The sequence below is a fragment of the Indicator indicator genome, chromosome 1 (genome assembly GCF_027791375.1).
Source record: "Indicator indicator isolate 239-I01 chromosome 1, UM_Iind_1.1, whole genome shotgun sequence".
Lineage (NCBI taxonomy): Eukaryota > Metazoa > Chordata > Aves > Piciformes > Indicatoridae > Indicator > Indicator indicator.
Window position 1 is genome coordinate 6,408,835 of NC_072010.1, and position 12,581 is coordinate 6,421,415.

A 12,581-nucleotide genomic window follows, 5' to 3' on the forward strand; every position below is an offset into this window, starting at 1 on the left:
CCACCTCTTACAATGTTCAAACATAGCACTTTGGGACATGGTTTAGTGGTCATGGTAGCACCAGGTTGACGACTGGACTTGATGATCTTAGCAATCCTTTTCAACCTTAATGATTCTGTAATTCCTTCACTACATGAACGAAAACAAAATGCTGCCTCTCCTTGTCCACCAACTCTTTCAAACTGTGGAAAAGACCTTTTATTTTTTCCTTTTTTTTCTCCTGCTGGTTTATCATAGAAATGTAGAATTGTTTAGGTTGGAAAAGCCCTTCATGACCATCAGGTCCAACCGTTAAGCTAACACTGCTAAGCCCAACACTAAATCGTGTCCCAAAGTGCCACATATACATGCCATTTTAATACCTCCAAAGATGGTGACTCCACCACTTCCCTGAGCAGCCTGTTCCAATCACTGACAACCATTTCTGTGAATAAAATTTTCCAAATATCCAAACTAAACCCTGGCAAGACCTGAGGCCATTTTCCTTGTTCATGACTTCAGAGATTGCCCCCCACCTTGCTACAACAAAACACACAACATGAGGAGTAGCTGAGGGAATAGAGGTTTAGTCTGTAAGAGACTGAGGGGAGACCTCATTGTGCTCTACAACTACCTGATGGGAGGTTGTAGTGAGGTGGGAGCTGGTCTCTTCTCCCTAGAGTATCAAGTGATAGAACAACAGGAAATAGCCTGAAACTGTTACAGGAAAGGTTTAGACTGGATATTAGGAAGAGTTTCTTTACTGAAAGGGTGGTCACGCATTGGAACAGGCTGCCCAAGAAGGTGGTGTAGCCACTGTGCCAGGAGGCGTTCAAGAAAGACGCAGATATGGCACTTCCAGACATGGTTTTATGGCCATGGTGGTGCTATATTGACAGTTGGACTTAATGATCTTAGTGGTCTTTCCCAACCGAAGCAATTCTATGATACCGTCTCCCGTGCCCTTCAGCATTCAGCACAAGTCAGTCCTGTTTTATCCCACCAAACCCCGCAAGGGCTGCCAGAGTTGGTGACCCCCAGACTGCTTGAAGCTCTCCCTTTCCCGCGCACGGAGCTGGCTCAGTGCCGTAACGCAGCCAGCATGTCCCGTCCGGCCGCCTTGCACCACGAGAGTTGCGCCAAGGAAGTGGCCTCCGCCTGCCTCTCCCTGCGCCGCGGCCGCGCTCCGGAAGTGACGCGTCGGCTCCGGGGTCGGTGGTGGCGCGTTGACTTCCGACAGACGGTGCTCATGGAGGCTCCGGAACAGTGAAGCGTCTGAGGGGGTTCGGCAGCTGCCGTCATGTTCGGCTGCCTGGTGGCGGGCAGGCTGGTGAGCGCTGCCCGGGCCGCGGGCGGGGCCCTCAACCCGCTCGGGGCCTGGGGTGGAGCTGCCGCAGGGGCGCCCGGCGGGGATTGTTCCTCGCTTCGCCGGGCTCAGCCCGGGGCTGGCCCCAGATTGGGGGGACCTCGCCGTCTGCCTGACACCTCGGCTGGCTGGTGCCTCTCATCCCCAGAGGCAGCTGCATTGTAGAGCCTCGTTCCTGGGAGGCACTGGCCATCCCCCGAGCTCGGGCTTCTCAGAGACAAGCTGCGAGCTTAAAAGAAGCTTTTTAAGCCTAGATTGTGCCTTGGCTGCAAGGATGCGGCATCTCGGGTAAAGAGGAGGGTATCTTTTCCTCTGGCATTTAGCCGTCCTTCTAATTGCCTGTCTCAAGGTCTATTGTATTTCCTGTGTGAACAGGTGTCCATGATCCTGGGGTTGTGCCAGCCAGGTGGTCAACAGCCACTGCTTATAGACTTGGCAACCTCTTCTGCACCCTATTTTCCTCCTACGCACATGGGGAGCAAAGGTATCCTGATCCTGTAGTCCCGGGTGGGATATATGTTCAGTGCAGGTAGAACAAGACTGTCGTGCGTTTTTAGTCATATTTTTTTGCAGTTGTTTTTTCTGCTGTGTTTTACTTTTATCTGGTTATTCGCTGTTCAGGTTAGTGCGTTCCTCACTTTTTGTTGTGTTCCACTTTAGGTGTATTTCTGTGAAAGGAAATTCAGTTACTGTAAAAGATGAAAAACAGTAATACTAATTAGAATTCTGTTCTCTTTAGGTACAAGCAGCTCCCCAACAAGTGGCTGAAGACAAGTTTGTATTTGATTTGCCGGACTATGAAAACATCAATCATGTAGTGGTCTTCATGCTAGGAACCATACCATTTCCAGAAGGAATGGGAGGATCTGTCTATTTCTGTTATCCAGACCAGAGCGGGATGGCAGTGTGGCAGCTGCTGGGGTTTGTCACTAATGAGAAGCCAAGTGCCATCTTCAAAATTTCTGGTCTGAAATCTGGTAAGAATAGTGAAATATAGCAGGCAGTGAAACAGATGTATTCCTGCACACATAAAGAGAGAAATGTTTAAAGGTGGTTTTCAACAAAAAGGCAGACCACTATGTGTTTTCAGATAGTCATGAGCAGATGCTATACTAAATGCAGTCTGTCACCTTCGTTGACATCTGTCTGTATGTCAGTGTTCATAGTGAAATTTCTCACTCCTCTTCTCTTGTACTGTCAGTCTGGAAATTCCCTTGAGCAGGCTTGGCATGTGTTCCAGTGTTTCTGCGCAGAGATCCTGAGGATGAATAGCCCTGTAACTTCCATAGCATGGTTTTCAGGCTTTTGTCTAGACATGCCTGCAGCGTTTTCTTTCAGCTTCCGCTCTAACAATTCTGTGCTTTGTAGCACAGAGAGGTTCTGTAACGCAGTGATTTGGACAGCTGGCTGCTTCCTGCTCAGGTGCCTTTGCATAACTGCCCAGTAGAGGGAGTCTTCATTGCAGAGCAGGTTTCCAAACCTGTTAGTATTTTTTTAAATAGACTGAAGTTGGAGAAATCTGACTCATTTGGGAGCTAGAGTGATGGTGCTACCTGAAGTAGGTGTGGGTGTATTTTCCTAAATATCTTGGAGTTCTGCCCTGCATATTATAAAAATGAAACATCCCAGTGGCACACTTGCTCTTCACTCAAGGAATGGGTATGTCAGCTTAAAGTATTATGCTGATAAAGTAATACACACCCTCTGTAGGTTTCTGTCTTAACCCGAATCTCTCTTTTGGTAAGCATTGAGATTGCTGTGCTAAAATGTGCTAATTCATAACATGGCACACCTTATTTTGAATGACCCCTGAGTCGCAGTGTGGCGTGAGATAGGGGATCTCAAGGTGGAGAGCAAAATGAATGCTGATCATATATGTCCCTCAAAAACTTGGTCTTTCTTCAGAAAAGAGAACAGCTACAGGACAGGTTTTGGTGGGGTATGTTTTTGTATATTCCACAGTTGTTGCTAGTGAAAATGTAAAGTGTATTGCTGGCTGTTGCACTATGTTTTTTGTGCTTGAAAAAATTCCTGTACTGCTTATGCTGTCTGACAGCTCTGTAGGAAGACACATTTTCAGATATTTTTCTTGCATGATTAAGCATAATTTCCAAGGGACTTTTCTTTCATTCTCTGGATAATTTTACTATTCTTTAAAGCTATACTTTGAGTCTAGAAATATAAGTGCATGTGTGGCTTTTAGGTTTTTTGTTGTTTTGACCCCTTGATGCAGTCACTGAAGTCTTGCATCTGCTGATATTCATTAAAACTCTAGGAACCAAAAGCCTGAAGTAGCCAGCATTATTAACATGTTTCTTTTTGAGGGTTAATGGTCATGGAAGATGGTGACTTTGCTTTGTAATAAGCATTAAATCTGCATTATTTTCAGTCATCTCAAATCCATCTTCATGTTTGTTGAAAACAGACTTAACTTACACACACCCCTCAATCCCCTTACAAAATTGGTATTTATATTTCATGCTAAAAGTTGAATAATGGTGGTACTGTGTTTGCATTTTTCTGGTCATTTTCCCACTCTCCAGTGGGATGACAGTCAATGTGCATTGTTTCAGCCTCTTGCTCTTCCCACTTCTGGAGTTTTGATTACAGGTGAAATGTTCAACAGCCTGTAGTCAAGGCAAAATAGACTATTTCTGGCTTTAACAAAGCTGATTGGCCTCTTCAGTGTCAAGAGGAGTAAAGTAGTAATATACCTTTGTGAAAGAGGCTGAGTTGGTCTCCTGGAATTATGCAATTTCTGTGCTTGTTTAATAAAGGTTCAGCTGTAATTAAATGTTGTAGTAAGAGCCCTCAGTGCCTGTTGGAGCTGCAGTAGTTGTGATAACTGTATTCATTAATATAATTGGCATTCCCAGTGTAATTGCTGTGAAGGAATTATGGTCAGTTCTCATTGTGTGACTCATGCGTTCAAATTATTTGCTTGGGCTTCTGATGCCCTTCCAGAGCCTGACCACTGTTGGAAGGCAAGACATAGGTTCTGCTGGCATTTGCCACAGGTTTTTGCTTAAGTTGGCTTGGAAAATGTGGATAGAATGTTTTGCTGGCCTTCTGTTTCAAAGACTGAAATTGTGCTGCAGGGAAGCTGTTTGGGCCTAGAGAATCAAGCTTCACAAGAATGCCGTTGCTGGCACTTGTCATTGTAACTGACTTGGCTATACTTGCAGATCTGGAGAAGTCTGATGGCACTTGTGTGATTTTAATAGCTAACAAAATTTACCTTTATCAGGTAAGCATCTACCTACAGTAAATACTGAGATCACACAGCAAGGGCAGTTGTCAAAAGCACCTCTAAATAGCACTTCATGAGATTAACTCTTCTTGGCCTTGTGTTAAAGTAGCAGTTTGAGTGCTCTACTTGTAACTGTAGCACTGCATTGTAGTATGATCTGGAGCGAGGACTGACCCTTGGCTTCAGTTGAAAAGCTTTCCTTGTGGCTTGGATGTTGGCTTTTTATGGTATTGCTTTGTGTCTCTGCAGAATAATGGTCAGGTTTCTAAGATCTTCAGTCTTGAGTCTCAGTTCAGCTTCTCAAGTTTATCTTGCTCAGTGAATTTTTAACAGTGGAGCTAAGTCAGGTGGTGCTTTAGATTTCAGGTAAGCTTTCTCACACCTCAGGACAGTGTTGACTGGTCTGTGGGACAGCTCTTGAGTAGCTTGTGCTTCCTCCTGCTAGTAAGAAGCCAGAGAGTGCTAGTGAAAGTAGCTGTGCTAAGATGTACTTGCGTCTATTGTGTTCACCCAAACTTAGGTGGAGTATTAGAATGTGTTTGCATTCAGGTGTCCCCAGACCTTTTCCCTGTATTTTCCTTTACGGACACTGACAGAGGAGTGCATGATTTAAGTGACTCCAGGTGTCATTGTTTGCAGAGACCCTAGCTGAAGCTGGGGCTCAAAGTACTGGTTAATACTCAGGACAGAAGTGATGGCAGAGGGCTGGGATGATGCCTGTATGAGTAGTATATGATTTGGGGACGCTTTTCTGCCCAATTCATTGTTTTCTTTGTGGTTGCAAAGTCAGAGGCCTTTTTGTTCCATGGCTGTATTTTGACCTTCGCTGCTGCTGGTGGTTTTTGAGCAATTCAGATGAGACGTGGAGCTGCCCAGCCCTCCACAGGGATAGCTTTAAGTCAATGATGTTAAAGTAGCATTTGGTATTTTCCATAGCACAAGCAGGTTCACAAGAGCGTGGCTTGGAATGAGTGGATCAAACAACTGTGCAGCAGTGCTGAACGTTTCCTGTTTATCTGCACTACTTGCAATGTGAATTAAAAGCTTCCCTTCTGTAGAGTAGGTTCTGCTGTCTTTTATCCACAGATCATAATTCCTGTTGAATTAATTTACTTCATAGGGAACTTTAAAGCTGTTTTTCTATTTTTTTAGAATTTTTTTTAAATACCTGTTCACTGTTTCATCTGTTGTGCTTGTGTGTCCTTGTGCCTGTGCTTGGACTGTGTGCTGCTTTTTCTGTATTTCTGAGCTAGGGTGATCCTTGCTGGGAGTTGAGGAATACCTCCTACAGAAGAAACATGGTGATTTAAGTAATAATCTTTACATGTGTGCCAAATCTAACATCTGCTATTTGTGGTGCTTTCAGGGAAGGGAAGTCAACATCCGTTTGGTGCCATGAACCTCCCTCAGACACCAACGGTGGCCCAGATTGGAATCTCAGTGGAACTGCTGGAGAACCTGGCCCAGCAGACTCCTGTTGCTAGTGCTGCTGTGTCATCAGTAGATTCATTCACCGAGGTAGCTTGGACATTCTGTTATCTGAAGTTCTCTGTGCTACAAAAGTCTTTAAGCCTGTGAACTAATTCAGGGGGAAAAAATCGCTGGGTGGCTATAGGATTGTAATCACCCTAATTGTTGTCAAATCATTTTGCTGGATGCTTTGATATTTTGAAATTACTTTTTCTTACACTGGGAAACTGTGTCCTGCAAAGGACTGGATTTTGCACACTCAGTGGAATCAGGGCAGTAGACTGGCATTGATACCACTGTGATGTAATCATATTTATGATGCTTCCTTATAGGAGCAGCAATGACTACATGCGTGGAAGAGACAGTGATTTATAGATGCTGCAACTGTTCATAGACTTTCAGAGTTGGTCAACAATTACTCAGACGACAGATACACTGACCCTTGAGAAACACTTCTCATGTAGTTCTGCAGAACTGCACAATCATGCCTTCTCCCAAAGACTTTTTTTTCCCTTTATTTCCCTGTGGATCTGGCTGTGGGCTGCAACACTTGCCACTTTTTCCCAGCCTGTCTGTTAGTTTGAACCTCTGGAAATCTTCAGCTAGCAGTAGCGTATAGTTGGCCATCTAACAGCAGTTCAAGGCAAGCTAGATCAGCATGGCAAATCTTGATCTCCCTAACACTGACAGCTCTGTTGTTACCTTTTAACATCTCAGCATTTGGTAAGGGTTTTATTTTTCCTGCCTGCTTTCCTTACAGATGCTGGTTGAGGTAGATTGGTAATTGAACAGTAATCCTGCTACTGTAGCTGATGTCCTTTGGCAGATTATACACTTAATAGCTGCTGAAAGGGAAGGTCTCTTGGAGAAAGTTACTGTAACTAGGAGTTGACCAACAGCTGTTTTCTTATAGAATCATAGAATTGTTTCAGTTGGAAATGATCTCTAAGGTCATGAGTCCAGCTGTAGACCTAACACCCCTAACACCACCGTGGCCATTAAACTATGTCCTGACGTGCCATGTCTACAAGTTTTTTGAGCACTTCCAGGGACAATGACTCCACCTCCCTGGGCAGTCTGTTCTAATGCCTGAACACCTTTGCAGTAAAAAAACTCTTCCTAATATCCAATCTACACCTCCCCAGTGCAATTTGATGTCATTTCCGTTCATCCTATCACTTGATACTAGGGAGAAGAGACCAACCTCCACCTCACTACAACCTCCTTCTAGGTAGTTGCAGAGAACAATGAGGTCTCCCCTCAGCCTCTTCCAGACTAAATAATCCCTGTTCCCTCACCTGCTTCTCATGAGACCTGTTCTCCAGACCCTTCATCAGCTTTGTTGCCTTTGCCTGGACACTATCCAGCACCTCAATGTCCTTCTTGTAGTGAGGAGCCCAAAACTGAATGCAGTATTTGAGGTGTGGCCACACCAGTGCTGAGCACAGGGGCACAATCACTTTCCTACTCCTGCTGGCTACACTATTCCTGATACAGGCTGGGATGTTGTTACCATCCTTGGCCACTTTATAATATGGTCAATTCAGCTTTCCTGGAATTCTCAGGGGCAAATGACATCTAATGTTTCTGTTTCTAGCAGTTTTTATTGTAGCAGTTAAGCCATGAGGTAATAATGTGCCACTTGAGGTCATTTGCAAGGTTTCTGATACAGTATTTAAAAAAAATACATCGTGACTGCAAAACTTTTTTACAAATGTTACTTCCAGTTAGAAGGGTTTTTTATTAAAAAAAAAAAAGACAGTCTTAACTGAAATTGTGCACTGCTTTCAAGGAATACAGCTGAGTGAAAGGTTCAAGTAATAGTTACTCCTATAGAGAAAATTTATAAAGTCATAGTTGAACAAAACTTCTGAGGGAGTAGAGAACAGAGGAAGAACAGAGAAATCATTGTGTGAAAATGATTTCTGGATGCATCTGAAGGCAAGATTTGAGAGTGAGGATGTTTTGATTGATTTAAAATGGGTATCCCTGGACCTACTGTATCCACTTTCCTATTCTGTTTTAGACCACAGTGCTAGTTTTACTTCATATAGGAGTTGTGTGTCTGTCAACCTTTTTCACAGAAATTCGGATTGAAAAGAGAAGTTACTTAAAATGTCTCCTTTTTTATTTATTTTAGTTCACTCAGAAGATGTTGGATAACTTCTACAACTTTGCTTCATCATTTGCTGTTACTCAGGCACAGATGACCCCAAATCCTTCTGAAGCTTTCATTCCTGCAAATGTAGTTCTGAAATGGTAATGGCATGACAGTGATCTCTGCTAACAAGTGTTCTTTTTTTCTAGGCATTAAACCACCTGATTTCTAAGCATTGATGCTTTTCATTGAGGTGATGCAAAAAGGTTTAAATGTTTGATTGTTTCTCAAGTATAGGGAAGTTCTAGCCACCATTTTTATTTGTCATCATCTTCATATCAGATTTTTGTTAGAAAAACGCTGAAAAGCCTATGGTGGTTTTTGGGGTGTTTTTTTTTTTTTGCTTCCACAGATAACATAAGTGGATTTGCACTACACTGGTGATCATGCAAATGCTCGGGAGGAATGGGGACACAGAAGAAACTGGTATTTCGTCAGTTTGTGCTTATTTGTGATACTTGTTCTCTGCCTAGGCATAGTTCCAGCACATTGCTTAAGAATGAGAGGGGGTGGAGAAATCCTGTTCCTAGATGACCTTGTTCTGTCACCAAGACCCTTGAGTGCAAGCAACAATTGTGTTTCTGAGAGTTGTTTTCCAGGGACTGGTTTAAGAAGTCTATGGGGATAACCCATGTAGTCTGGAGATAAGTTGTGAACTGTCAGGCAGTCCTTTAAGATGTCTGAAAAAGTCTTCCCTACAATTTTATCAGTTCAACCCTCTTTAGCCTCTACCCAGTCCCTTTATTAAACCAGTATTCTGGACTCCCTGAACACAGTTTTACTCTTAGTACTGATTTCATGAATATGCAAGAAGTTAACTTCAGCAGTGCATTTTGTTTGGATGTGTAGCATAATGCAGATCAAGGTAACCCTGCTCACTCCATGACCACATGTGGGTAGGGTCTCTGAGGAAAGGAACCAAAGGGAAGACAGACAAAAGCAGCAGGGTGATGGCTGGCCACTGCCTGGATGATGCTGAATTTGCTTTTGGCACCTTTTCAAATCAATGTAGTGAAGTGAGGCACAATTCAAGTAAACTGAACACATTTGTGTATAGAAATCTGTTAAGGTGATTGCAGCCATGGGAAAAAATCTTTTGGCTCTGTTTCATATGTTTCTGAGGCATTATAATGAATTTGATTATAGCTTGTAAAGGGTAGAGTATCTTGTGTCTATGCAACTGGCTGGCTGCAATGGAAATTCAATAGGTTGGCTAAGAAATTCACTCATAAATAAGACTTTCTCTAATCTGAGTGGGTTTAAAACCTTTTAGAGTCTCTCCTTGCATTTCAGTTGGGTTAAGAACTATGACATGAAGGAAGAGCTTTTTATATTTTGTTTCCTTGCCAGTATCTTCTGATACTTTACAGTTTGGGTTTGTGGGAATTGACAGGAAGCTTTAGGCTTTTGTAGCTCGACGTTTATTTATTTAGAAAGGTACAGAGATTGTTTACTTTCCCCTTTTTTCACTGCAGGTCAATAATGAATTCTGTTTTTTTTTTTTTTCAGCCTGTGGTGTGCTTGTTTCTATTAGACAACATGTGTGCATACTTGATTCCATTGCATGTTAGAGACTTCATAGAATCAGACTGCTATAGGCTTGAAGGGACTTTTAAAGCTCTTCTAGTCCAACACTCCTGCAGTCATCACCCCTACATCTTTAAGGAGATCAGGTTGCTCAGAGTCCTGACCAACCTAACTTTGAATGCTTCCAGGGATGGGGCTTCTGCCATCTCTTGGCAGCCATGCCAGTGTTTCACTACTCTTGCTGTAAGAAAAGAATCTTCCTTGTATCTAGTCTGAATCTCCTCTCTTTTGGTTTAAAACCATTCCCCTTTGTCCTGTTGCAACAGGCCCTGCTAAAAAGATTGCCCTCATCGATTATTTTTCCTCATTAGATTTTACTAAAATGGTATTTAAATAAATGTTGAAGTTGGAGTTATTTGTTCAGAGTGGAAAAATAATGGGGGCTGCTTCCTCTCAAGGTTTCCATTGGAACTGCAGGACAAATCAATGTGTGACCTTAAGCATGAAATTGTCTGCAGTGCCCTCTTCCATACCTGTCCACAAGTTACATGTGGCCTGCTAGGAAGTGATCCTGAGTTGGAGGCTGTGGTCTCTGCACAAGCTTGCTGGTGTCTGTCAAGCTTGCTTGCTCAAGTGACAGCTCCACTGTCCTGTGAACTGAGAACTACTAAGCTGGCTCTGTGCACCCCAGAGCCCTGCTGAAGGGAGTAGTACAGAGACAGCTGAGCTGGATTCAGAAGCAGTGGTGTTACCTTGTACATCCCTAACTGGTATGAGGTTTTCATAACTTGGTATGGCTGGGATTTCTTCTGTGAGATGGGCAGCCTCATTTAAACTCCTACCTACCTGAACTTGCATTCAACTAACCCCAAAAATGTTAGGCACAAAATAGCCACTTCTAATTCACTTACAATTTTACTAAGCTTGAATGAATATCCTCTCGGATACAGCTTTAATTAAGTACATAGTGTTGGTGAAACACACAAGTCTCACTGTGAATATTTGTGATGTGGAATTAAAAAGGAGGATTTTGGATTTACTTGTTTAATGGCATGGAGTAGATATAATTCACTGTGTTCTATGCATAGACTAAATTATTTGTATAATTTTTAAAGCCATGTCCTTTACATCAGCTTTTGGGGTTTGGTTGTTTTTGTTTGTTTTTTTTTTTTTATTCTAGGTATGAGAACTTCCAGAGACGTCTGACACAGAATCCTCTGTTCTGGAAAACATAAGCTTGAATTGTGCCATCTGAAGTGCAATCAAAAGAGTGTTACCTGAAAGATGCAGCAAGTGTCTCCAATGAAGAATTTGAGGGGGAGCGGAAAAAAAAGCAACAGAAACGATTAGTCTGAATAGACAAACTTGTACCTTTTGTATTACTCTTGAAAATTATTTAAAATTAAAACCTGTGAAAACTACTTGCCTATGCATTTGCTCTGCAATTCAAGTACTTGGCTGCAAGAAGAAATCAGTGTTCCATGTGCATGTGAGAAATACTCTTTTGAAATTGCATTTAAAGTAGAAGTTTCAGGATAAAAAATCGTAGCACTGTTTCACACTGGTGTGATGTTTTGGCATGTTGTAAACAAAATAAATGTACCTTCTTTACCTCATTCTGAAGGGGTGGTCAGGCAGCTGGTTCCTTCCGAATGTAATCTACAAGTGTGCCCCAAACTGAAAAACTAGGAAGTGTACGGAAAAAATTGAGTCCAGCTCTAGTTATATTTAAAAGATCACGGAATCACAGAATGTTAGGAGTTGGACGGGACCTTGAAAGATCATCTAGTCCAACCCTGCTGCCAGAGCAGGATCACCTATACCAGATCACACAGGAATGCATCCAGGCAGGTTTTGAGTATCTCCAGAGAGGGAGACTCCACAACCCCCCTGGGCAGCTGGTTCGAGTGTTCCATCACCCTCACAGTGAAAAATGTTTTGTTTCATGGAACTTCCTATGCCTCACCTTCCACCCATTGCCCCTTGTCACCAAAAAGAGCCTGGCTCCATCCTCTTGGCACTCACCCTTTACATACTTATAAATGTTTATGAGGTCACCCCTCAGCCTCCTCCAAACTAAAGAGCCCCAGATTCCTCAGTCTCTCCTCATAAGGAAGATGTTCCACTCCCTTAATTTTTGTGGCTTTGTGTTGGACTTTCTCAAGCAGGTCCCTGTTCTTGAACTGAGGGGCCCAGAACCAGAGACAATATTCCAAATGTGGCCTCACCAGGGCAGAGTAGAGGGGAGGGAGAATCTCTCTTGACCTGCTAACCACACCACTTCTAATCCACCCCAGAATGGCACTGGCCTTCTTGGCCACAAGAGCACATCGCTGGCTCGAGGTCAACCCCATCCACTAGGACCCCCAGGTCCTTTTCCCCTTCACTGCTCTCCAACAGGTCAGTCCCCAACCTATACTGATCCATGGGGTTGTTCTTTTCCAGGTGCAAGACTCTACACTTGCCCTTGTTGAATTTCATTCAATTTCTCCCTGCCCAACTCCTCAGCCTAAGTCCCTGAATGGCAGCACAACCCTCTGGTGTGACAGCCACTCCACCCAATTTGGTGTCATCAGCAACCCTGCTGGCAGTGCGCTCTGTTCCCTCATCCACATCATGGATGAATATATTGAATAGTACTAGTCCCAGTACTGACCCCTGAGGGACTCCACTAGATAGAGGCCTCCAGCTGGACTCAGTCTTGTTGGCCACAACTCTCTGACTTCTTTCAACCAGTTCACAATCCACCTCACTACCCACCACACTACCAGAGCGGAAGGACCACCCAACATATCACAATTGTCAGAAACCTATGACCTCCTCTAGCTAAA

At 43.3% G+C, this 12,581-nt stretch overlaps 1 protein-coding gene across 2 annotated transcripts; it reads left to right on the plus strand.

Annotated features, from left to right (window-relative positions):
* The first annotated feature begins 1,229 nt into the window (after positions 1–1,229).
* On the plus strand, positions 1,230–11,290 carry HIKESHI (heat shock protein nuclear import factor hikeshi). Of its 2 annotated transcripts, none has more exons than XM_054384315.1 (5): positions 1,230–1,309; positions 2,085–2,322; positions 5,962–6,113; positions 8,206–8,324; positions 10,931–11,290. In XM_054384315.1, the coding sequence occupies exons 1-5, from the start codon at positions 1,280–1,282 to the stop codon at positions 10,983–10,985; spliced, it is 594 nt and encodes a 197-aa protein (XP_054240290.1). In that variant the 5' UTR covers positions 1,230–1,279; the 3' UTR covers positions 10,986–11,290. The 2 variants fall into 2 exon arrangements, with proteins under 2 accessions (XP_054240290.1, XP_054240297.1); XM_054384322.1 differs by having other exon boundaries at positions 8,266–8,324.
* Positions 11,291–12,581: the final 1,291 nt, after the last annotated feature.